This window comes from Necator americanus, chromosome II (genome assembly GCF_031761385.1).
Source record: "Necator americanus strain Aroian chromosome II, whole genome shotgun sequence".
NCBI classification, from domain to species: Eukaryota; Metazoa; Nematoda; class Chromadorea; order Rhabditida; family Ancylostomatidae; genus Necator; species Necator americanus.
The window spans coordinates 15,524,578-15,550,840 of record NC_087372.1 but is presented as its reverse complement, the minus strand read 5'-3'; the positions used below and the strand labels follow the sequence as shown (position 1 = coordinate 15,550,840).

General features: G+C 41.6%; 4 protein-coding genes across 4 annotated transcripts; 3 read left to right on the top strand and 1 right to left on the bottom strand.

The window, feature by feature from the left end:
• Positions 1–5,788: 5,788 nt before the first annotated feature.
• On the top strand, positions 5,789–6,142 carry RB195_017962 (uncharacterized protein; the record flags this gene model as incomplete). Its single annotated transcript, XM_064185174.1, has 1 exon — positions 5,789–6,142. The coding sequence occupies one exon, from the start codon at positions 5,789–5,791 to the stop codon at positions 6,140–6,142; it is 354 nt and encodes a 117-aa protein (XP_064041055.1).
• Positions 6,143–6,178: 36 nt separating this feature from the next.
• RB195_017961 (uncharacterized protein) lies at positions 6,179–6,505 on the top strand (the record flags this gene model as incomplete). Its single annotated transcript, XM_064185173.1, has 1 exon — positions 6,179–6,505. The coding sequence occupies one exon, from the start codon at positions 6,179–6,181 to the stop codon at positions 6,503–6,505; it is 327 nt and encodes a 108-aa protein (XP_064041054.1).
• Positions 6,506–7,846: 1,341 nt separating this feature from the next.
• RB195_017960 (uncharacterized protein) lies at positions 7,847–9,127 on the top strand (the record flags this gene model as incomplete). Its single annotated transcript, XM_064185172.1, has 2 exons — positions 7,847–7,943; positions 8,967–9,127. The coding sequence occupies 2 exons, from the start codon at positions 7,847–7,849 to the stop codon at positions 9,125–9,127; spliced, it is 258 nt and encodes an 85-aa protein (XP_064041053.1).
• A 3,569-nt stretch (positions 9,128–12,696) lies between these two features.
• RB195_017959 (uncharacterized protein) lies at positions 12,697–22,137 on the bottom strand (the record flags this gene model as incomplete). The annotated part of the gene is made up of 9 exons (XM_064185171.1): positions 12,697–12,825; positions 12,895–13,037; positions 13,391–13,524; positions 13,599–13,725; positions 13,790–13,837; positions 20,945–21,029; positions 21,215–21,285; positions 21,765–21,843; positions 22,075–22,137. 9 exons carry the CDS (start codon positions 22,135–22,137, stop codon positions 12,697–12,699), a joined length of 879 nt encoding a protein of 292 aa, XP_064041052.1.
• Between the last annotated feature and the right edge of the window lie 4,126 nt (positions 22,138–26,263).

Sequence of the window (26,263 nt, the reverse complement as noted above, 5' to 3'; positions counted from 1 at the left end):
GGGGTTTCTCGTGTGAGTCTTATATATTGCGATTGTTGGTTGAGTGTTCGGAAACACTCGTCCATTTCGGACTGTGTTGATGTTGTGATGCAACAGTCGTCAATATATCTGTAATACATTATTGGTCTACGCGAAAGCAGTGGTTCTTCGATTCTGCTCATGAAGCAGATCGCCAGTACTGGCGCTAATCGCTGACCCATTGCCAGTCCTCTCGGTTGTGCGAAATAATTTCCTGACCACCTGAAGAGATTACAATTTAGGCATTCCTTGATAAGTGTTATTATGAGAGGCTGACTAAGGCCATATGTTTCCAGGTTGTTACCATGTAAATATATCATCTCAGAGAGAGCCTGCAGCGCCTCACTGTTTTTTACATTTGTGTAGAGGTCACATCAAAGGACTCTATTACGCAGTTTTCAATTCAACTTTCGCATTGCGTAATCGTTCAAGGAAATGGTGCGTGTTCGACAAATGAGATGGTAGTTTAGGCAAAATTTGACTCACAATTTTATTAAGGAACCACGAAATTTGATCCGTTGGTCCTCTTACTCAACTTATTATTGGTCCGATTTCGAAAGTTGCCACTAATGTTGAGTTCATCTCATCGGGTTTTAGCTTATGCGTTTTGATGAGGCTATAGAACACAGGCCAGGTATGTTTGTCAAGCTTGAGGTGGCTTACAAATCGTTCGTCAAGACTAGCAGATTTACCAATGGACATCCATACACGATTCAAGCGTTTGCACTGCACAAGGGATTCTTCCTCTGTTACGCGGCGATAGATCGTTTCATCTTGGAAGTGAAGATTTGTTATTTCCCGATCAAGAGCCTGTGACATGACTACGAATCCCCACCCTTATCGGTAACTGAAAGGCGCATATTCCCTTTAGTAGTCATTTTGCGGATTTCTGTGAAACCCTGCCATTGTTCGCGCGTGAGATTGTTAAGGGTGAATCGCCTATGATAATTAGAAGCGAACAACACCCCAAACAGTAGAATCCAAAATTTTGGGACTGTTTCGCGAGATGGTTCGAGTTCTTCATAGAAGTTGCGCGAAAATGGTGTTGAGGGTAACGCTCTTCTGCTCATAATTGCAGCTTGTTGATGGTTACTTTCATTCCCTGCCCTGACTCGAAGCTGGTCCCGAAGCTTGTGGAGGCCTACTGTGACTTTACGGAATGTTGTCCCATCGATTCGATGTGAAATTGAAAATTATTGCCCAATTCTCAGAAAGTCAACTGCATTATCGGACAAATGAATGTTGTCAAGTACCGTAACTCTTGCCCCTTGATTATTAACAACATTTTGAGCTGTTGGGTTAGTTGCTCGGTAGAGTCTACGTGGACTACTTCCATTGTTGGGATGGTTTCCATTCTCCTTACCCAATAGTCTATCGTACTTTACACGCAGGGTCGAGCTGACACTAGACCAAATAGAATCACAGATCGCTCTGGGTCCACTCTCAATCCTCCTCCATACTTGTTCTGGTAGAAGACGACAACAGGCCTGTTCTTTCCAGATACATTTCAACAATGATGAGTACAGAACATGTTGTTTTTCCTCAATTACAATTCCCAAGATGAATCGATAAGTACTACGGATCTTAAGATGATTCTCAGGAAGATCGCACAAAGTGCCTATTTTCTTATTTGAAACGAACTTAGGAATCAACCTATTCGTCTTGCATCTCTTGAGAAAAATCACGGATTGACGTGTGGTTACTACTTTTGGCGTAGCCGTAATGCTTCGCGTACGAGAAAAAACATATTCGGCGGTACTTCACGTAGTAGCTCGAAGGCACACTATCACAAAACATAAACAGAATATGCCGAGGTTTCAAGACAAGAGAACATTCGAACTATTGAATTCTAAGATCTGTTCTGTGAAATCTTGCAAATCCAACTAAATTTCGTATCACAAGCTAAGTTATTGAACTTTGATCGAATTCACACACATTTTGACCCCGAGCCACGTATCCGAATTTCCGTTTTTTTCTTTGTTGTCCGACTTCGGCAGAGCGATTGAAAAACACGATGCCATATATTCATAGAGCATAGAAAACCATTGAATGCGAATTTTGATATCCGTAGGTGTTCTAATTCTTTCGAAAGGTAGTTGGGAAAAACTCAGAAATAGAAGGGATCACTCACATTTTTCTTGACTGGATTTCAAATAAGCTAGAGAAGTAAGAAACACCAAGAACTTTGCTACAATATGGACGAAATCTGCTTCTGCAACAGTTCACTGAAGCGGAACGCGCAGGCGCGTCCCAGAGAGACTTATCACGTCCTGTGTCGTTATTCTTGTTGGCAAGCCTTAATTTTCAACCCACTGTCATAAAACGTGGAGACGGTTCACATAATGTTTGACTCTGGAGCAGAGTAGCTTATCAGTGATAAACTGGCTCGTCGACTACGTCTGTCAGAAATGAGAATACTGATCTCATAATCAACAAATTTATTCTACAACACTTATGAAGAAGAAATGCAGTTTAACGACAATCATCGCAAAAGGGATCGCAAAAGAATTATATATAGCTACTCCGTTGCCTTAGTGGAGATCCTCATGGAACCAGTCTTTCAGAGGACTCCTACTTCTAAAGACTTGAAGTTTCTTTAAGACAAAAACATCACTCTCTCATTCAGTTCCAAGGACAACTGAAATTCGAACGGGTATGTGACTAGGAGTTGTGGGACTGTTTGCTTTACTAGAGAAAGACATCGAACAACAGCGATCGTAGTCTTCTATTCTGAAGGTTCTCCAATCCAAGTTAAGAAAACTCGTCACTGGAAGGAAAGGACCTGTACCAGGCCAGGATAAAGCTGGATTCAACCATGTAAGGAGGTCGAGCAACAAAGAATAAAAGACGGATTCAAACAACCCCCTTCTTCGCGTTGAACCAATCGGGCTCATTTTGATCTGGGCGACTGTTTGCGCGCTTGATTTGGAGCCGAATACATTTACTTCAAGAGGACAGATGGAAAGATTCACCAAAACTCCGTAATAGAAAAAATAAAATTGTCGTTTAGAAGCATTCAGGAAAATTATAATGACGAAGAGGAGAATTTTTCTCCGTAAGAAATCATACGCCGTCGCACATGTTGACAAACAGAGAAAACCTGACAGAGCAGCCGCAAACACACGAAACAATTCCGTGCAATGTTAACCGGGAGTATCTTACCAGTTTACGAAAAAAAAAAACATGAACCCAGTCCACGAAGTAGAAAAAGGAACAAACACACTTTTAAAGCTGGCGATGGTGTTTCACAGATGGATCAGTTTCTTACCCGGAGTCCGCGGAAGCTGGAACGTATTTAAAGCTAAGGGGCTCAAGCGATGGCGAAATCCGACAGGAAGAAGTCAAAATATTAAGCGGTGATCCAACGGAAAGCCCCAGACGGCTAAAGACAAAGGAAGAGTAGGGAACCCATGAGACGTAAGTTACGTTTCGATAGAAACAGAATATCAGAATTCGTCAAACCGCCGAATAAAGGATGATGCTACAATCGGCGTCCTAGAATTCACACCACCTCAGAAAATCAAACTTCTTGGGCTGATATTCAATCAATTTGCATATCACGCCCAATATTCGCACTCACTATTGCACTACCCACAGCGGAAAGAAAGATTCTGCATTTTTAGTCCTGAATGCTCACCTCAGTCAGCAACTGCCGTATCAGCAATCCTTCTGTACTTTCTGATATACCTAGTATTTACACTTTGTTACGTACCACTCACCGCAGGGAAGTCACGTCAGTTGTCGTTAATCAACTTGTGGACGGCTGCGTTCACGGTCATCCGACCACAAAAAATACAGCATAAGAACAATTATTTGAAGGGGACAGCGACTGAACACATGTCAGGACGTAGAAAGACTTCTGCAGATACCTACATATAAGCAGCTAAAACAATGACACCGACAATATTTACAACATTTACATTTATAGAAATATTTACAGGAAGCCAGAACGTCGACCTCTTCACACAACCGACAACAGTGTGCTCCCTTTCTCTTTTGAAGGAAAAAAAGATGCGAGTTTCAGAAACTACGGAAGCCTTGAATCAATAGTTACCACCGAGAAGCATGCATTTGTCTACTAAGTAATAACTTTGTTCTGAGGGAGTCCAGATCACCTGGAATGCTTTCCATATCATATACAAAAAGCAAGCCTGACTATTCACGAGAGACTCTAAAGAGAGAGTCAAAAATTGAAGAGGTGTTTGCATTTCGTCTCCGGCGCAGGTAGAAAGTACGAAGAGATCAATTCGACATTCTGATTCCCAGAGTTCGATGAAAGCAATCATTATTATTCAGGAATAAAACCGCTTATGCAAGTCTGATTGTTTCCTGCTCGTGATGGTCCTCCTTTTACTAAAGGCAATCACGCATTTGAGTATACCCTTTGAAGCATAGGAGCTATATAACTTGCAGTGTTACTTGGCGCAAGTTTCAACATTCAACAACAACAGTTTCAACAAATACTGCAAAGAGTGCTGCAGTCCAGCATACTGCCAGAGTCAATACTCTCACAGCTCAAATGCCCACAGAGGACATGGAATCTTTGAACGCAAATATCCGCGTCGAATCGCTGAACTGCCTATCGCTGCCAAGTAAACTCAAACAAGCCGCTCGGTTCAGACTGTTGTAAGCGCCCTTTGCTAGACTACAGGAAACGCGCATCGGAACACGTCCCATCATCAGCATAAAAAACTACGCCACATAGTGCGGAGCTATTGATGAGAAGAGAGTAGAAGCTGCACGTTAGATGCGAGGAACGACTACAAAAATCTGGAAGAGTTTGGCTCAACGTCGTCAAAAAGCGCATGTACGACTGCGGGATTGCAGGGAGCATAAACTATGGATCGTGAGTGGAAATAAACACTTGAAAACCGCTGGAGACTATCACAATGACCCTTTTAATGATGAATTCAATATATTGATATCCAAGACACCCAGCCAGCAAGCGATTATTGTCGGAATTGATGCGAACGCAAGGATTTACCTTGAACAACAGTCCGATGTGCTTACAAATTGGTATTCTCTTGCGAAGCAAACGTCGAACAGTAGTAGTCGTTTGTTAGACCTCTGTTGTTAGACCATCAGCTTATGCCAAGATCACCGCTTTAACAGCAGGACAACAGCGCAAGCGGAAAATGACAACTCTTGAAATATAGCTTGAATACGTATTAACAAAGAACATTTCTTTGTAGGATATCCGAAAATCTAGAGCAGTGCGGGACGCCACACTCCATTCCAACCACCGCTAAATTCTTGTCAGCTTGATTGAAATGAAATTCCAAAAAAGAAGTCAAAGAATCCAACCTCAACCGAAGATCGACATAGAAAGTCTTAAATACGAGGGATGCAGAAGGAAATTCCGCCAACGGGTGTCGATAAATATTGGAGTGCGAAACAAGAGGAACCTCAAAGGCATCACCCTACGAATCTGAGGTGGTGCAGATTTTAGGTGGGATATTCTTATAAGGGATAGTAGATTACGAAGAGGAGAGTGATTCCGTCCAGTTTTTCCTAATTCTCGTTTAAAAAAACGGCTCGGAAGATGCGGCGCCGCACAAGGCTGGCGCGCTCCAGTCGAACTCCTTGTAGAAAATAGTGCGCCAGAACGCCCAAAGCAGTATCTTGACTCTCCGTATCTTCAATGGCCGTTTTTTAAGTAAGTTTTTTAAGTTTAAGTATTTAGGAAGAAGCCTTTGCATCGGCGGAGACTAGCTTCAAGATATGGTTCCACAAGAGAAACCGAGGAGTTCTTCTTCAACCGAAAATCGACATGGCAGGTCTTAAAGACAAAGAATGCAGAACGAAATTCCGCCAACGTGTGCCTATTCACGTTGGAGTACGGACCACGAAGAAGTTTAGTGATGCGGATTCCTTCACAATGTGCATCCAGGACACTGCAAGGGAAACACTCCCGCTTCTATTGCCGCGGAAGAAGTTTGCCTTTGCATCTACGGAAGCAAAATCCACGTACAATTCTGTACGTGTCGCGCGCAACCCTGGTGAGTTCAACCAGGAAAAGCGTCTCAGAAGGAAGCTACGTCGTCAACTGCAAGAAGACCGCGAGAACGAACGGAAGTCAAGAGTGAAGGAGTTTGATAGAGTGTGCGAGGACAAGAATGCGTAGAAAACACTTGCTCCACTAAGACAGTATAGCGGCAAAATGAAGGGATGCTCATCTGCCCTCAACATTGCCAACATACGCAGTCGACGAAGCAACCGAACCCGTCTGGAGGAAACATTTCAACAGTTTCCTCAGCCGACAAGCCCCATCACTGAACCCGAGCATGCCCAAAGAACAATGAACACCGTGGTCAGCGAAAAACCACCGACCGAATCGGACATTCTGGCCTGTATTCAAAAAATTTTAAAAAATGGAAAACCTGATGGATATGATGGAATATGTGCAGGAACGCTAAAATCATTTCCTTCATCTGCGATCCGACAGATGGCAAAGATCATCCGTTATAACCGAGGAATACCTGACTAGTGGCGATACACAATCATAATTCCCCTCCACAAGAATTTATCAGTTACCGAACCCGAGAACTATCGCGGAATCTCATTTCTGCGTGTAATGTACAAGGCTTTGGAACGTATCATAACGGATCGGGCAATCAAAGATGGCAAAGAAACCACCAGTAGAGAAAAAGCTGGCTTTCGTCCTAGTCGATCTACGATTGGTCAAGTGTTAATTGTTAGGAGATTGATTGAAGTGTGGCACCGGCACTCGAAGGCTATGCACTTAGACTTTCTAGACTTCAAAGTCGCTTTCGCCTCGCCTCACCGAAGCCATATTTTTATTATTATTTTTAATTTTTATTTTTTAATTTTTATTCTTAAGGTGTTTCGCACCAATGGTATTCCAGGAGAGCTCATTCATCGTTCGAAGTGGAAATTGGAGTGGAGAGGGCAAGGGGTTATCGCGGAAACTTTCTTGTTCAACTTTACCGTTGATGATATCATGAGAAGAACAATTGAAAAATGTCCCACCTTTGTCGTTTTAGCGCCATCTACACGCCTCTTGGTTGATCTCGAGTACGCCGCTGATGTACTAATTTCGCTTCAATCAGCACGAAGTTGCAACACGTCGTCGACCTTTTAACCAAATAAGCTGCTGTCTTCTGTTGTTGTTTGTTTCCCTGATCAATGTAACCAAATGTGTGACCCTCGGTAGGAATCAGGGCGTGCGGACATTTAAATGAACTTGTAGACGAGTCCCGTTATTTGGGTTGCATGCAGAAAAACGATGAAAAAACATGACGGCAGCTAGGAGAGAGATATTAAGGAAAGATGCGCTAAATTCACTTCTGCATCCAACTCTTTAACCGAGTGCCTGTAGTTGACCACAATCGCCAACGAAGTCAGCCTGCGAGTCTACGTAATCCCAATTTCCCTATCACGATGTACGGATCAGAGACGAGGACAGCGCCGTCAACCGTTTACCGTCAAGCGCCGTTGTAGAAGCTGGAATGCGTCGGAACGAAGCTGTGTAGACGGATGTTTGGCTACTTTTGGTCAATGTACTATAACGAAAAACTTCACTCAGAAGTGAATATACTATCCCGGCGGATAACGTGAGGGAAACAACAACACCTTCCCCCGCCCTCTGAAGTATTCGCGGAAACTGTCTTCACTTTCTTGGCCACATTATAAGAAGACCATCGGATCGCTTTGTCCAAGCTGCCTTGAGATTATTCTCACACCCAGACTGGAGGAGGCCACTCGGACGTAAAAGAAAGTTTTGGACGGAAGAGGTGAAGGAAAACCTTGAGAAATTTGATATCGACAAGAGGTTCGTAAGGTTTCGCAGAGTATGGGACAGTGACAGATGGATATTGTCTCTGCGAGCTCTAGCAGAAGATCAAACAGAGTGGACTCAAGTGTGTTCAAGGACGGTTCACCTCATCGAAGATGGGATAAGCCCCGTAGGGCCATAATATCCGCCCGCCGTTGTAGTCACGTAAGTCAAATCAAGGAATAACGTATTGTATCGAGAGCGGTGGAGAACCTGGTTGTGAGTGCTTCTGAGTAGCGGTTGTGTTTTCTACAGAGACTAAAATGTGACGAAAAAGGATAAGGTATTTGAATTGTCCATTGAGGGATAAAGGAAGAAGGAGTATTAAGAAATAGCTCCGCTGCGATTGACAATTCGCATTATTACGCGAGTAAGAAACATGAAGATCACATTAAGCTCCATCACGATCTCTCCGATTCCTGGCTTGTTTTCCAAATTTGCTCCACAAAGATTTTTCACAAGTTTCTATAGCGCAACAATGTTTGGCAATAGAACGAAGGAGAAACGATTCCAACTCTTCGATTGGACTCACAACCGGCGGCACACTTTAACTCCTCAGTTGTAAACAGCGCCAATCTGCTGAAAACAACGTCAAATGCTGCTGTACAGACAACAGCATCATAGAAATCACAGAAATCTTCAAAAAATTAATTGAGGATTGATTTCCTATTCGAAAAAGGAATTGAGGGTTGATTTCCTATTTTTCCGTTGGCGACATTCACACAGGCAAAGAAGTATGCAACCTCAGTTACTGCTACAATCCGATGTGTCTACTGCTACAGAAATTCTGAATCATCTAATAGAAGAATCCGAAAGAACTGTCTTGCTGGTTTCTGAATACATCTGCAAAGTGGACCACTGGATCGCAACAGGATACATAACATTTGGTACCTCGTCAAGAAGAGAAAGCATGACTTCGTTAGAGACGACTCGCCCGTGACCGAAGATTATCGGCTCGACGAGTTCTCAGTGAAGATCAACGACGAATTCGACGCAGTAGAGATTCATGACGATTCACACCTACGATGTAGAAGATGAGCTGTGGATTTTTCGAGTAGTACCAGTATGAAAGTATGAACCTGGGTCATCTCAGTGATCGTTTTCGTGAAGCAACACCCCGCGATTGATTGGTGATGCCAAAGCGTTTATGCAGGAGATGATTGCCTTAGAGTACTAGAGGAAACATTCGAAGAAGACATCCGAGGAATCAACATGAACCGACAGCCGGAAGAATTGGACAAGAAACTAGGGTTGCCAGGGACACAGAAGTTTGCTTCTGCGCCTCTGGAATCCACTCTGGACGATGCCAGATAGCAGAGTAAGCGTGGGGACGGATCCACGATCATCAGGAAAATGATCGACGAGCGGATGAAGTAAAGAAAGTAGGAGAAGAAATCGCGGTACACTCGCAGACTATGGTCGCTTTTCATCACACCAAAAAAGCTTAGAGGAAAATCAACTCCAGTCTATCTGCAATCAGATGAGTCGATGAACTATCGAATATGAAGGAAAGAGTAGCGCCTAGTTTACATGGACAAATCCGATCTCTGTAGGAACCGGGGTCATCTCAATGATCAATTTCGTGAATGCTAAGAGCACAGCAGCGCTAGCGTCGGTCCCCGAAACCGAGCTCGTCTCAGTGCCAGCGCGAGGTACGGAGAACATAGCCTCTATTTTTTGATTGCAGTGGTCTCATTTTATCTCCAAGCAAATGATTTTCATGCTTTGGACTGGAAACGCTTACTATTCTGTGAAAAATGTTTTGAGGAGATACCTTTCTAATTTGATGAGAGAGCATATATAAAGCATGTAAAAAAGCCTCACTGCTTTCTTTTCTATCTATTTAATCCCCTTTTTGTTTTATGACTCAAGATCTAAGCTTAATTACTCAGGTTCGAAGTCGCTCCAATAAATCAGTGAAAGTCCTGCGTTGCTACTGCGAAGAACTCATAAGGTGCGTTGATCAATCATTTTGTGATGCACCTACTCGTTGGATTCTAATTCAGAATCGTTCGACGTTTACGAATGCGTCTCCAGCTTATACAACGTCTTACGATAGCCAGCCGACACATCAAGCCGGCTCTATTGTCCTCTTAGACAAGTCGGGTACCAATTTATCCGAACCCGAGGGATGCAGAAGTAGTTTGGCACGAGAGTGGTATCGAAACGCCGCTCGGGCAGAGCCTGTTACCAAAATGCGCTACATCCACACTTCGTTTCATGTGTCTGGTCATTAAGAGGGTTTCTTTCTACCGGAATCCAGAGTTATGCCTTTTGATCGAGAATCTATTTTATGAGGTACTGTGTTTTTCTTTGTTTCCTTGACAGTGTTCGTAAGTGCACCACAGAGTAAGTCTAACGGTGACTTTCGGCAGCTTAGGATCTGATACATCACGCTATCGATGTTCACGTAGTGCACAGCGCGAGTGTACGGCGAATCCCTAATGACTTCGTAAAATCCGTGAAGAACTTATATGAACAAAAAGAAGTAAACAAAATAATTTTACATCAGGGTAACTCCACATCAACGATGTCCTTCCAGGTACCACATGTCAAACGAACTGGAGCAATTAAAAAAATGAATACTTTGCCATAAACACCTTATTCCCTTCTTGTGTGTCGTTTGGGTAATAAAAGCTGCACAAATCCATCTGTAGGTGCATGACATTTCCTATAGATGTCTAGAAAGCAGCAGAATAGAAGGATAGAAGTCAAATAAAAGATGGATTGAATAATGTGTTTCTGCTGCTGCGTAGGACAAGCTCACGTGTCTAGGGTATTTAAAAACTCTTCTTTCTTCCGACTTCTGCTAATTTGAAGGTAGCTCATCAAAAAATGACAGAGATGAGAAACCTATGGGAAAATATAGAGTTCGAGATGCAGATTTCGAGTGTCAAGGTGGCCCCACTCAATTCCTTCTATCTTCCTGAAAAACGACGAAGAAACGGCGTTTGTTCCTGCCAGATAGATTAGAATGCGCCTCTTTGTACACGCTGCCCATTGGAAGCCTATTGGTTGGTTTTGATTGAAGGAGACCTCACTGATCTTCGACTCGTAGATGCGACGCGCGTGCACAAAAGTGGAGCAGGTTTTCCAACTACGTCAGTTTCGTGATACGCTGCCTTGAAAATGAACAACTCTAGTCAGTGACAAATGTGGAAGCTCACACAATATGTGTACTTTACTTCAGGCGTCACGTTTTGGAAGAAAGCAGTGGAGGGGGAAACAGAAAATTCACCAACATTAGGACATACTATCCTACTGTACTATACTACACTATACTACTACTACACTATACTATGTACTACTATACTACCACCATACTACTATACTATACTACTATAAATAAATAAATATGCTACAAGAAACTGGAAAACATTTGACTCTGTAGCTTTGTAGGGCGACAAAGACCGTTCAATTTAATGCGACCGTTCAATTTATTGCACTAAAAATGAATCCAAAGTTAAGATATATAGACATTCATTGAGTAAAAGGTAAAAGTGCGTTTCTTTGTGTGTGTGTGTGGTCCTGCATTCCTGCATGAGATGGGAGGTATGCCATGTCATCAATAATTTTTTTTGCGATACAGCTCCAGCTTTTCGTTGCCTCTCATTGAATGTTCCTGGAATCATTCTACCTATCGCATATCTGGTTCTGTCCAACGCGTACTATACGCAAACGCTTTTGAACCTATTTGGTGTTATGCAGTTGATATGGCGAGTTCCAACTCACATATGCACTTTCTTTGCTTCTTCTGTAGAAACTTTGATTCTCGTAGTTCCAGCGTAGCCAAAACCGTGATTTTTTCACGGAGATAGAAATCAACTACTACTGGAGCTTCGTTTACCCTTGGGTAGAAGTTTCGTCCTTTTGCAATATTCTCTCAACTTCAAGTGGCATTGCCGCGAAAGAGGTACACAATCTTCGTTTTGATGTCGTATTTACATTTCTTATCGTAAGAATGTCCTTTTGGTGATGAAATTAACTCTAAAGGCCAGATATTCTGCCGTTTGAGGCTAATTTCATCTATGGAGTGCCCGAAGGAGGCTTCTGCGGGTTGTACACAAAAGATTCGTCGAACGGTGCACCTCTAGAAGTGATCACCGTGTTCATGATGATTACCGATATTTTCGTCTATTCATTGTCACATATGTGTGTACGTGTTTCGAAAATCTTTTGATAAAGGCCCGTCGGAAAGTTTACAAGAACTGCCATTACTTTAGTGCAAGATGCACACATTCTATTTCTATTCCCAGTTTCAGTGAAAATCCACTTCTGCCTGCGTCGGACGGGGTTTTCTTGGAATAATTCCGGTATCGTTGTATGAATAAAACAGAAAACCCGGAAATTAGTTGAAGGGATAAGGTCGCTTAAAAACTTTTTTTTGTGAACAAGCAGCAAGATAAATCGATCGATGCTGATCTATCATACCAAAGCGCACTTAAAAACATAACAAGAAATACAGATGAAACCTTCCTAAATTGCTCATCTGCAACCATTAGTGGATCAGTTTTGCAGGAGACGAAAGAAAAGCCTTAGTATTTATTTCCGGTAATTCTCAACATTGAAAGAGCAACAAAGATGAGGTGAGAGTATGCATGCGGAAAGTGGAGACCTCAGTTAAGATCGATAATATAATAGCAATCTCACCCTTGTTCTCATTAGTACATATATACAAAAGATAGCGTTGTTTCCCGTCGTAGAGATCTAAGCTGTTTGACTAGTACAAACGATCGAGCAATTCGACAACACATCTGTTACAGTGAAATAATCTCCTCATTTCTCACGAATATATTGCAAATGGAAATCTAGCTTTTAGCGGATAACAATTAATGAGCTCAAGTATACGTTTTTTTGCATATATTCATATGGCAAAAATAAAATCACAAGCATTTTGAGTAGTTGGTCATGTTCGATCCGTAGATGGGAAAATTTCTTTGAAGCGCCGAGCTATTTCCACCCCCAAATCCGCCGTATCCCATCGTTGACGGATTGAAAAAGGCACCACTTGTCTGTAATCGCGGAGTTGTCAAGGAGAAATTCACCACTTCGAGCCTACAACTTCGTGTGAACTTCCTTACCTGTAAGCCGGTCGGGATCAACGATCTGTAGTTGGCGGACCACCCTCCCTGCATAAAATCCTGCTGCAACCGATTCACCGTTTGTGGAGACAGATAGTCAGAACTGGCACCTCCTGACTGCGGTTGCAATGCCTGAGCTATCCCTGAAATCCCCATTGTTTACTTTGTTAGCTTGCTCAAATATTTTTTAAATTCCCTCCTGAATGTGTTTTTCAGCAATAAATAAGGAGTTTGTGTGTGATTCTACTGTTTTTTATTTCTAATCCACAGCTCCATTTCTTCTAGTTCCGCTCTTCAGTGGAGCATTTTATATCCAAGTCATCTTAGTGGCAAGAAGTGTAGAGCAGTACACATATCCATCTGGACGGAAAGAACATGTCTTTTCTCTTTTCCGTTTGTTTTCGTTTATTAAGAGCCATGAAAAAGTTATCTTAAGCCTTTCTTTTCACATTGAAACCTCGAGAAATTCTAGAAATTCTATATGGAAACTAATCACCTTGGAAATCGAACTTGTATGCATATCTTTTGCCATGCACCTTGCACATAATATTCTTGTCGTAGTAGTAGCGAAGTGCACGTGACATCTTGTCGTAATTCATGTTCGGTTTCGATTTCCGTTCACCCCACTTCCTGAAAGAAATTTTAAAGTTTGATTATCAGCAGTAACCTTGGCTTTTTCAAGGGTATAATTTCACAGAGCCCACCTTGCCACTTCATCCGGGTCCACCAGTTTGAACTCTCCCTGAGTGCCCTCCCAAGTAATGACATCGTCATATCGTTTGTCAGCCAGCAACTCAAGCAGAAACTGCCACAGTTGGGTCTGCCCACTTCCTGAAAAGAAACCCACTCAGTAGAAATTTATAAACATTTTTGAAGTCAGTCGTCTCTGACTCACCAGAGTGCGCGAGGCGACTGCAAGTTGGACCAAGGATTTGGTATGGATCTGAAGTAATCGGCTTCTTTGTTTTTATTAGAAAATTACAAAAAAAAATTAGAGCAATGTTAACGGGTAGAATTGTTTATGTAGTCATTTTTTGACAATTAAATCTATAATTTTACCAACGATATCAGAGAGAACATCTTGAGTGAAAGAGCTAATGACATACATACTCTCTATCTTTCTTATATTTTCTTGCTACGCAAGAACGACGACGGCGGATTTTCAAACTGAAGCCCATGATAGTTTCGGAAAGTTTCTAAGAGGTAACTAAACTGCACAACTCTGGAACTTGGCAGCGAAGAGTGGGCCAGGGATAAGACGGCTACACGGACAACTATCTACCAGGACCTTGGTGATCCACTCTGTTAGAGCACAGGCAGAACTTCTAAAACACAGGTCGGCAAGCACGAAGTTGCTGAAGTTATTTTTTCTTGACAGAAAATCAAGGGAAAAATCCTACACTATGCTTTTGTAAATTCTCAAGGAGCAACAGCAGAAATTGAAGGAACAACATGATGAATACTCAGTGTTCTTTGACAAAAATGAGGTGAAAATGTTTCTGCCACATATTAAAAAGTCCTAAATCATGCTGTGACCGCAAGCTAGCCCGTGGCTTTAGTTTTAAAACAATCACTCCTGAGTTTCGCTCACTTCGCAAGGTTCCATTGAGGCATTTATTGTTTGGGTTTAAGCTACCCCACTCCACTAGCGGTTGCGCGAACTTAGATAAGGAATGTTCATCTAACGTTTGCAGCGATAACTATTTTCCTCTAGTTTATTGCATGACGATTAAGCAAGATCGGAGATCAGTAACATTTCTTTTCTGGCGACACAGTATTCAGCTCAGGATACAGTGCTTCTGTTTTATAGTTTTTGGTCATGAGGACGGGGTCAGGACGTCCGCCAACATATATGAAAGACAATCTTGATATAATTTCGAGTCGTGGTTACCACTGACATGGTAGTGACATGGTAGTGTTATGGTTGCGTCTGCATGTCTAAGAAATGTATGTTCTAAGGGTTCTGAAATGCCATGAAGCTTTTCACAGCTTCAATCACCTATTAACGGTCCATCAGCGAAAAGTTGCCATTTTCGTTGCCTCAAAAACGAAGAAAATGCTCTTGAATTACACACTAACTTTGGCTGGCTTTTTTGTCCTCAAAGGGGATCGCACATTAGATAAGTTTTGAACGCGTCATCTTTTTCCTTCGATGACGTATTCCGTCATCCAGATCTTTCACTCCCTCATAAGAAGCGAACCAAACGCATAAAACGAGCGAAAATTATCCGAGATACCGTAGTCCAAGCACTTTTATCTTAACGTCGCATCCTACCCCTACACAAGCTGAAACGAAGTGAGAGAATGTCATCTCATCAGCGAGCTCTTGTCTTGTGTCACGCGATTGGCCGTCCAACACTTAACTCTGCACTCTACTGCGGAATGTTTGTCTGCGTTACGCCATCTCGCACACTCTTCGCCAGCTAATTCTAATCGGGTGAATTGAATTCGGCTGGCGGGTGCCAATATTGATGCGCCACTGATTTCCCAGTCAAGAATCACGCTAATTGGCATACATAAGAGTTGAAGCTACTGTAGAGTTAACTAAACGGATTAGCTTAATTACTAGTTGTTGTGTAACGTAATTTGTTCGATTGTGGCAGCAGTAAAGGTCGTTAAGGTCATCGCCTCCGTGTGCAGCAGCACAGCTGTGTCCAGTTACACTGTTAAATCACACAGGTGGAAGAACGAGACTATGGTAGGTGAACAATTAGCGAAAGAAAAGAACCAGCACCTGAGACATGAACGAGATTGCTCATGCGAGACAGCGATTAACACAAGCATATGGTCCGTACGACAAATGGTTTGTTGACCTTTCGAAGACAATCGAGAGTTTCGCTGTGTTTTCATGTGCTTCAGGCGCATAGGCTCCGGTACAAGAAACTTTGTGCAAATCAAGTGCCAAAGCGGAAAATTGCAAACCTTCTTCATCGGTCGGATTGGATAACAAATGAGCAGTTCGAGAAGATGAAAATAATCGGCATTGGCATCGGATTTGTTTGGTTTTCTGATAAGCATTGCGAGATTTTCTGCGGTAACAACTGAGAGCCTCATTGTAGCGCTAATAAACGGCCTAATTGTAAAAATTCGAATTTGGTCATCCAACTAATTTTATCACCTTTCGGCTGGATAAGGAATGTGATCATTTAGGAGAGGTTTAAAACAAGATATATGCCTATACAGCCGCCTATACTGCTCTTTGTGTAAGATTTATCTGAAACTAACATTCAACCGGTTTTTCGCTCTTTCTTGGATTTTCTAATCCCTTAAATTACACCCCGATCTTGTTGCGTCATGGAAGTCCCTCCTCTTTTCCAACTGCAATTTTCGATACTGTAAGAAATATTAAGGTAGCGAGTGTAGCAGGTTCAATTGCCCTAAGTACCTCTCTAATAATGCACGTTGCGCTGCAACCTTTCCGGATTGGTTGCATCCGGTGGCACTATTTGGTGGTACTATTCGGCTACAAATGCTGCGACAACTAGCAATGAAACAATTTATGTAGTCAGTGGATTCTCAATTATCGGCGGGATTTTTTGAAAAGCTTGCTACAGTCGGGAGCGCCAAGACTCTTTCTTTCTTTCTATCTACATATTTATTTATTTATTTATTTACGCAGAACATCCTAATATAGGAAAAAAAGCTATTTTCGTTAAGGACAGTCGTAAGCCGGGCAAAGAATTTTGTTTCAAGAGAAGGGGAATGAAGATATTTAGGATCGAAAAATTCAATTGTAGATAAATATCATTTTTTTAAGAAAGACAGTCCAGGTTAATGGTAATCTAGTGAAACGACACAAATGATAGCCCAGAAAAATCGAAGTGAATAAGTTTCGTCCTTTACGACTGTTTTTCCTTATGCCTTCTAGAAATCTGCTTCTGAGAATAAAAAACTCTCATCCGAAAGCACTGGTTGCCAAGAAGGAGTTCTAATGCTTAAAAATGCGTGAATTTCGGGGCAATTATGCTTATTCCACACTGATTTACCGCTGTTTCCTTCCCCTTATTTCACTACAAAACTTTCTTTCCGCAGTGCCAAATTCTCCAAGTGGCTGGGATCAGCTTCCGGTTCTCTCCCGCAATCAGAAAAGATCATTACGTTTCCTTCCTTTTAGGAACGATTCCTCATGAAGATAAAGGCGAAGGAGTTAACTTCTCTCTTGAACCTCCCCTACAATTTTAACTCCGCTCAAAGCCTGACCCTGTCTTCCACATCTCATATAAACGACTTCTAAGTGCTGCTTATGGATGCAGCCTATCATTACACCACCGCCCAATCGGCTTCGGACTATTGTTTTCGGCTATAATGCCCGGCTTAGAGTAGGTGTTAAGTGGTTGCGTGCGGCCACCTGGTTGTCGGCGTCTTCTTGCGGCCGCGCACAGTTGCATAAGAGAGTCAATTGACCTGCAGTGACCGCCGACGCTTCGATGCCAGCAGCACCCAGCGATGTCGTGCGGATAACATCGTTGCGGTCCGTTCGGCCAGTAATTGTCGTCACCGTCATACTCGTGCATGATTGCACTTGTTCTAGCACTTCGTTATGCGGCGAGCTTCGCGCTCGATGCATTGTCTGCTCGGCGGAAACGAAGTTTACCCGATTACCTCCTGTTCGCATTTGATTGAATGTCACCGCAGCGTCTGCGATAATCCAGAAATGTCTGTTATTTCAGTTCGGAATCTTCCACAAATGACAAGAGGGCCGAAAACCGACCGTGGTAAGTAAAGTATGTAGTGTTTCGCAGCGGAAATAAAGTCCGAAGGACTTTTTCTGCTATATTTCTGAAATAAATTCCAGCTTGGAAAGCAGGCTAGCAGCCGTAGGTCGTTGTATAGGGTAGATTCTGGAGTTTCAAGAGTCAAAGGATTTTGATTTGAAGTCGAACGCGTAGGCCTGTCAGCAAAAGGATTGGTCAATACTTTGCACTTTATCGTTTATTTTTTATACCCAGAATCCAAAACCCAGGGGGACCTATCGTCATTCGTTTATAATATTCTTCTCTGGAGAACTTTTTGCTAATCGTACATCCAATTTTGCGAACAAAACTCAGAATTTAGTGGGTAGTTCTAAAAACTTAATGAAATACAGAAAAAGACATACTAACATGTGGTAGCGACTCCATTTTTTTGACGTTTGTGTTTTCCAAGAATAAATATTAGCTGAAACCCCAATTTTGATCATGCTATCTACATATTTCACCACGCTTGTGACTGAAAAGACTTGTTTGGTCAATATTGCTACAAGAGTGACGAGAAAACCATGGAAAGATCCAGATCGGGTTAATTCTATGATGAAACATTTCAAGTCGAAAGGAAATTAAGAAAATTCCTTAGAAAATTGCTCAGTTTTCATTTTTTCCAACAAAAGAGAATATGCAGAGAAACACCATAAAACCTATACCAAACCGATTTTCAAGTACCCATCTCCATTCGGTGTGTTTCTTTAAGTAAGCGCAAGATTGACAAACGAGCATTTGTGGTTTACTAATTTTTTACTTAACTTCAGAATTTCCCGACGGTGAGGCTCACAAGAATTGTCAATATCTAATAAAAGAGAAGTTAACAAGACGACTATAATTTCTACGAACTCTCCAGTAAATCAAGAACCAAGATTTGAAACTAATGTAGGACAAAACTTATGACTCCAAAGAATATACAAGTAGAATATGAGCTTTTACTGTCTCTGAGTTTAGTGTTTAATAAATAAACCCACCATAGTTTTCAAAAAAATAGCCCTTAAGCTAAGACTGCAACGACAAGCACACTTTAGTGAGGTTACAGTAATTTCACATTTTCTATCAGAGAACTCTCTTTGGATTCTGTGAAATTGCACGTAAAGGACAAAACCGCCACGATGTCAATGTTTATCGAGGAGATTATCCTTCTTCATGATACAGTAATCCGGCAGCTGTACCTTGGTTCGCTTCTGGTTCGGCTGGATCTTGGAGCCGGCAGCAGCGAGCGGCCTCGGAGCCCTAAGAGTGCGCGAGCGTTTAGCGCGTAATAGACCAATTAAACTATCAATGTCGCCTACGGTACCCAGGTAATGGAGAGCTATCTGGCTGGCTGAAAGAGACGATTGATTGCTATAACAAGCGCCCTCATGGATGTATGAAAGCGAAGCTTGAGGAGTGAGCGCCTGGATTTTTGTGTGCCACATATCTGCAAGTTACATGAGCTAAGGTCATTAGCATGAAGAAATCTTCTCTGCACACTTTCTGCAATCTTACGCCAAAAATATGGAATCCCTTTTTCCAAAAATCATAAAGCCTTAGATACATCATGCTGTAGTTATTTGAGCAGGATGAGATAGGTCATCGTTCAAGAAATCTCTTGAATTTTTATTCGAGCAAACCTTTGGACTCTGAAATTTCTACCAAAAGCAGTAGAAAACCGTGTTATTACAAAATTTAAGAAGAAGAAATGTTTCAAGCAATCCGAAATGTGGGAATTCTTTCAAAGAATTTTCTGAAATATACGAAATTTCTTTTGGAAGAAATCATAGCAGATCATAGCTACTTTTTCCTTCTACAGTGTTATGAGTTCCAGTGCCGCAGAAAGAATGCACCACGAAGGTTTCAAAATATCCTTGGAAAATTTCCATTAGCCGGAAAGCTCAGCACATACGTGCATAATCCAGAGAAAATAGAAAATCAATGAAAAGAGACTCAAAGCATTGAGTCCCAAGTTAACTCTGGCAGCAACTCAGCTTGTTATTTTCTAATTTCTGTATTTCTTCCATGAAGTGTATCACTATCCTGCAAAAAAAGTAGGATCTACTGAAGAAATATAAGACTACTAGAGTATAAGACTAGAAAAGGCATGTGGAAGATTTCCAAATCCTAGTCTATTATACACTTTACACCACCTACTACAGCTAAGAAATTAGCCAAGCATGTATCAAAATGACTAGTCATTCTAGTGACTAGTGATCCATTTATAAAAATGCTCAGCTTTACTCTGCTCAGAGTTGAAAAACATAGGATTTTCTAAGCTAGTTTCCAAGTGACATGTCCACTGGAATGCCTCAGCTTCAACACAGCTTGGACATCTGCAAATTTTCAGTGAGAAGAAGGTCATCCAATATAAAAGTTAATTTATGCCGATTACGTAGAGCCTTAGAGAGCACGGAAATGTTGTTGTAGGGTGAAGCGCCGCGCGGGAATGCGTGTTTTCGTGTGAGCAGTTGGCGGTGCGCCAAAACAGGATGCGTATGGAGATTGGAGCTCGCGCTGAATTTGTTTGTCATGCCTACCGTACTCGTCGTCGTCATTGTCGTCGGCGCAATCGCGTAATCAATGTGCGATCTGTGAAACGTTATTTAAAGACAGTGGAAACAGTAAAAATCCAGTGTGAATGAGAACCGAACTACTAAAAACAGTAGGATAAGAAATGCGCCGAGATATGGATGATTCGATGCGCTGCTCATCAAAGGGCAGAAGTCCACAGAACGATGCCATAGTAGTTTTTAGTGATTCGAAAGTGAGAGGAACATGAGTTACATAGAATGCAGATAGTCCTCAAAATGTCGCAATAACAATGTCAAAGCGATGAAGACATCTCTGTATCGTTCTCTACGACTTTAAACGACGGAACCATGCGATCATTGAGCAGGGCATCCTAAGGAGCCCTCGAACAAAATCCGTTAAATCCGAAACACTGACCCAAGGTAGTGTGGCGCTTGACGGGATAAACGTAGCATTGCTCCAGTCATGCTTTATTTAGGCCTTTAAAGACGGCGAAAAAGCCGAAACGTCAAGCAAATAAAAGGTTCCAAATAAAAACCTCGCAGGGACACTATTACAAAACATGGATAGAATATGCCGAGGTATCAAGACAAGAGAACGTTTGAAGTATGGCCGAAAATCTATCCATATTGTCGTTCTCAAACTCGCTCATCAACAGTTAGTTTACAGGTTTCTTGAAATTCGTTGTAGTAGAGAGATTTAATTTAAAAGCTTCCACTACTCTTATGTGAACAACGTTAAATGAAGAAATAAAACAAAAGTGTAACGAGTTTACCGAAGTCCTCATAAGCAAAAAACGGTCTTACCCGGTTGAGAGAACGTTCCTGGATGACAGGCTGGAAGCTTGAGACTTGAATAGTTGAAACATGAGCTCATGTTGAATTGCGGCAGCTGGAAGTTAAGCGTGTGTTTTTGGAAATTTTCCACGGAATTAAGGAGCATTTTCCAGATCATAGAGAACTACTCCTGACTGTGAAGTTTTAAGACGGCCACGGTTCCTCATCCTCAGTTCTAAGTTCCAAGAATGCTAAGGGACTCATTGCAATATTCTTCATATAACGATCTTTAGCTCTAACCTGTTCTTCCTTCACCGGTGTAGCATTGGTGTTGAACGCTTGCATGGATAAATTCATACCCGAGAAAACGTCTGAAACAAAAACTTTACAAAGTTTAAGGCAAGAAATAATATCATAAATCAACAATTTTACTATTCATTACAAAGGTTTGTGGTAGTGACTGAGCAACGAAGGGATAAAAGCTGTTAGAATCAGAAGTCGGAATTTTCAAGCGAACGGAGTGACAGCAGCTGCGCCGTCGTTCACTAGCCTATCAGCCAGAATAACGAGAAGTGTTGACGTTCAAGGTGAGCCGTTTTTCGCCGTACTCAGTGAAGAATGGCGCTCAGGAAGACGCTCTTTTCATGGCGGCGGTAACGTCGTTAGCCTGCTCTGATGCGGGGAGCAACGCGGAGAATCTATGGAAATGCTGCCCGCTCCGGAAACATTAGATATAACTGCATCAAACATCGCTCTTCAGGTTCTTTTGTGCAATAATGCTCGAAAATGTAAACGATTTCTTAGCAACTGAATACAATAATTCTACTATGAGTTTCCATCGACTTCTTACCATTTGTTTGTTTCTGTGGTGCCACTGTATTCGTATCGTAGAATGGATTTCGTCCGAGCTGACCTCCATGCATGCCATTCTGAAATAATTGCAAAAATTAGGGTCCTTCAAAGAAGAAAAATGAGGTTATGAATCATGTAGCATTGCTAGGTGTTGAAAACAAAACCATTTTATTTTATGACTCAGATTTTACATGAAGAATAGGGCTAGGGGCTTCATAACCCGACGAGGCAACTCATTTTGCAACTCTAAGTCAAGGAAGATAGGAATCCATTCGATCGAAATGGTGGATTTAAATGAAATGACTCACCTGTAGGAATGGAAAGTGGACGGACTGCTCGGCCTTGACTGGGTTTTCCGGCTTGGCGTCCATTCCGGAACCGTTTCCTTCCCGTTTGCGAAAATCGGCCGTGCGTCGATGGGCGGGACATCAACGAGGCGGTGCCGTCGTGTCTCTGCCAATCACGTGTTCGATGCGCATTGTTCCCCATGAGTACCGTATCCGCTGAGTGTTGACGCATGTTTTGACTGGAAGCTGACGGATAACAGCGCACGTCGCACAGGAAGAAACACACGAAGCTTCAAAGAAGCTAGAATTATGAAGTAGGCCGTGAATACAGTAGTGACTATAAATTTGGGCAACAAAACTGCAGACCAGAAAAGGAAATAAAATTTTGTGAAGCTTCTGTGCGAAACATTATGTGAAGTCATATGTTCATAATAAAATCTATGCACTAATAATTTCTAAAGGAGTACACCCGTGTCATCGCGTGAAACAAAAGTTCGAAAGAATTTACAGCTATGTTTCAAGGATTTTTCAAAGATTGCTTTAGAAAAATGATCCCTGTAATTGTTAATCACATCTTACAAGGACATAGAATTCCTCCATCAACATGCTTGCTTAGTGGCGAACGTTTTTTTCTGTCAAATCTATGGTTTTCTTTTGGGTGGGACAGCTGGCTTTGATTTGACGTAATTGGCAGGCGAACGCGCTTGTCGAAACAATGACACATCATTAGAGAACCGCTTGTCTATTGAATAGAGGACACGATTCTGCTGTCTAATAAGGGAGTTCTGTTTCGAATCGTCTGAATAATTAAAACAACCGTTGCTGGAAAATTTTCGATAGGAAAATATTTTCTTTCAAAATGCTTCCTCAGAGAATCCCAAGTTAGTGATAGTTTGAATGATAGGTGGTCCTACTACTGGACCTTCACTTTTCCAGTATATTACACTCGTGAAGAAGTAGCTGGAATTTCTTTTTCTCCGTTTACAAAAACAAATGTTCTCAACACAAGATTGAATCTGAAAAGTGCGAATGTGGCTCACATGCTCTGAAGAACGTTTTAAGGAAACTATGGAAGTTTCGAAAGTGAAATGGTCTTATTTAAACCACAGCTGATTAGGCTTGGAAGTAAAAAAATTCTCCGTATTCTTTTTACAAAGAAATCGATTACCTCGTCCAAATTGAGATAGTTTAAAACGGTGATTCTCTTAAACATAAAACCGCACGGATGCGGACAAAAGCGTCATAGTAGTTGTTCAAAAGATATTTGAATAAAGAATGTGGGAACACGGAATTATAAAACAAAGAAACTATGTCTGGATGTTTTTCTCAAAACAATAAAAACCACGGGCACAGATCCTTATTCTGTTCGAATTTTGCAAGCTGTTCTGACGTATTCACGAAGAATCTACCAAGTTCTCGTATTTGTGCATGTATATATGTACTATATGCAGCTTTACGATCACTCATAAGTTGGTCTTACCCTACGTTTTTGCTTATTAGTATTTAACTAATAGTTTGAAAAATGAAAACTTTTGAGAGAAGCTCATTTTCTGATAGGAAACGAGTCGTTGAAGGCTGGCGAGGTTTCTAAAGTTTAACGGTCTTTTAAAGAACATTAATATATTTAAGGTAGGGGAAAGAAATACAGAAACTCAGAGAGAAATGCACGTCTCCTACAACAAAAGTTTTAAAGTTATAGGAAAGTTGTTCTGTCGGCAACATCCTGCTTTCCTAAAGTATTGGAAGCGTGCGTTTTTGTACGATTTATTCGTGAAAATCTTGTTTTCAATCAACCTGCTTCACTACGGATTCAATTTCTTCGAATTTCTTATCCATTCTTTCTTTCCTATTTTTTAGTTACTAAAAAATCTACCACTATCCGCAGCGGAAAGCGTGGTTCTGCCTCTGGAAACTGTGGAAGGGTAACCTGTAGAGCTCTCGAAGGAGGTGTTATTTACTCGTCGGCTGATGAAAGAAAAAAAGTTGGTGGGATGCTGTTCTGTTGACTAAAAGTTCCTTGTTAGATGAACTCATCAGGAAATTATTTTCAAGGAATTTTCTAGCACTTATTGCTTACACGAGGCTTAAATGAAGTTTCACCTTTTTCTTGTTATGTCACCTCATCAGATGCAAAAATTACAGGAAGAAAAAAGCGAGGCAATTATTTCAACAAACGATTTCAATTATAAACTTAATTCTACCGTAAGAAACGGTATAGGATGAGGATTCTGAGAAGAGAAGTGCAAAGACGTGAAGTGAACGCACAAACGCGTTGTTCGACGTCGTTTGTCGGCTCACAACCCTATGTACATAAGTAATTGCCCGGAGCAATTACGAGAGCATTGATTCAGTGTGGGATAGATGAGGAATCGGCCTTACTGCCCTTCGACGAGCTTTGTCGGCTCGTCTTACACGACTCACAACCAAATCCATCCTGAAATGCAAGTCTTTCTTGGCGATGGTCTTCACTCATTTCGAAGCACAGTGGAAGCATTTGAAGCTGTACTGGGACCCCTATGCATGACTCTGCTCGTTCAATACTTAAATTTGTAACCGCTAGCTAACAACTTCTTTAAGAAATATCTTCATTTGCAAGATTCCCCAAACTCAGCAAAAGCACCATGCTACAGTACCGAGAAACAAATAAAAAAACAACAGGATGTGAAACAAAAACTTTTTCTCTCAAATGATATTATAAGCTCCTATAAATTCCATTATAACAAGATTGCGATTACGTTGCTATTTGACAGTTCTCAACGTACTTAGACCATTTATTTTTCGTTCTCAAGTTCTAAAATCTTGACTCAAAAGTCTGCGTCTGGGCTCGTCCTTTCGATGTGCCTCGGCGAGGATAGTTCGCTAAGGAGGTCCAAGGCATTTAAAGACGTTGACTTAAAGCTAAATGCTGAAATGGGACTTCACAACATTCTCTTCTGCTCTCTCCTCTTATCACATTTTTTGAATCGCATTGCGCAATTTTCCTTAGGAGCTTCCTTGTTTTGTTCTTCACTAGCGCGATTAAACAAACTTATAGAAAAAGGCATTGTGCAATGGCCTTCTGATCTTCTTCGGTTGAAAAGAAGATTTGAGAACGCGGTACGATTCGCGAAAAAAAACTGCTCTGATATCACAAATTTTTCGCGAGAGAGAATGCCGAATAAATTTCTTTGGTAATTTCGTTTCTTTGGTTTGGTAACGTCTTCTTTCTTTTGCATGTATTTACGCTGCTCTACAGTCCTCATTCCTCCTGGAAATCTCTGCTCTACTACGAGAGATCAAATGCTTTCAGCTTCAAATTTGAAGACTTGCTGAAAGTTCCAAAGAAAAAAAAACAGACATGTGTAAACTTTGAATTAGTAAAGCAGCACACATTACATTTTTCGTCTCCTTGGATGTTTTGGAATTTCTCAGCAATCTTCACCGAGCTCAGAAAATCGTCATTATTCAACACGTGTAAAAATGCAAATCTCGGTGATATTGTATCCGTTACGAGAATTTTTCCCTGAAGAAAAACTTCTCTAGAACCCGGTTGCACTAAATGTACTATTTACTAGGAATCATTTACATGGAACATAATCCGCTGACGCTCACTGTGTTTGCGAAGACGTGCCAGAAGGGGAGCAATCTCATCTTTCCTATTTCGGCAAGCCGCTATGTTTGAGCAAGCTGTCAACATTAGTGAATGTTCTTCTCAAGAAAGGCACATTGTCGCGGATTACTGTCGCAGGATAAGAGAAATAGTGTTTAAAGAAAGCGAGTGATCCCCAGTATAGAAAAATATACTCTTCCTGATGATGTTAACTACGCACTCCCTTACGCAAGCGCATTGGAGCATTTCAGAAATATTGATCAATGCCAAGCACTTGATCGCTCTCTTCTCCATGCTTTTGATGCAGTTCACAGTAGTCCTTAAATCAGAACCTTGCCAACTTCGCACAAATCTAGATGATAAATGCTCGAATATCTCGAATAGAATGGATCTATCTCAGACGCGATATAACTGTCAGTTATGTGTCCCCAAGCATCTGGGAACCGCTGTCCGTGTTTTTTTGCCGATGAGAACAACGGCTCTCAATATCGCAGCGGTGGGTTCGCACAAAAGCGACACAATCGCGCACTCATTAACAATGCTAATCGACACTTAGACGTGGTCGGCTTCTCCGCTCTGCAAGGGTGGCGTGCACCAAGCTGCTGCTCGAGATGTGAGTCC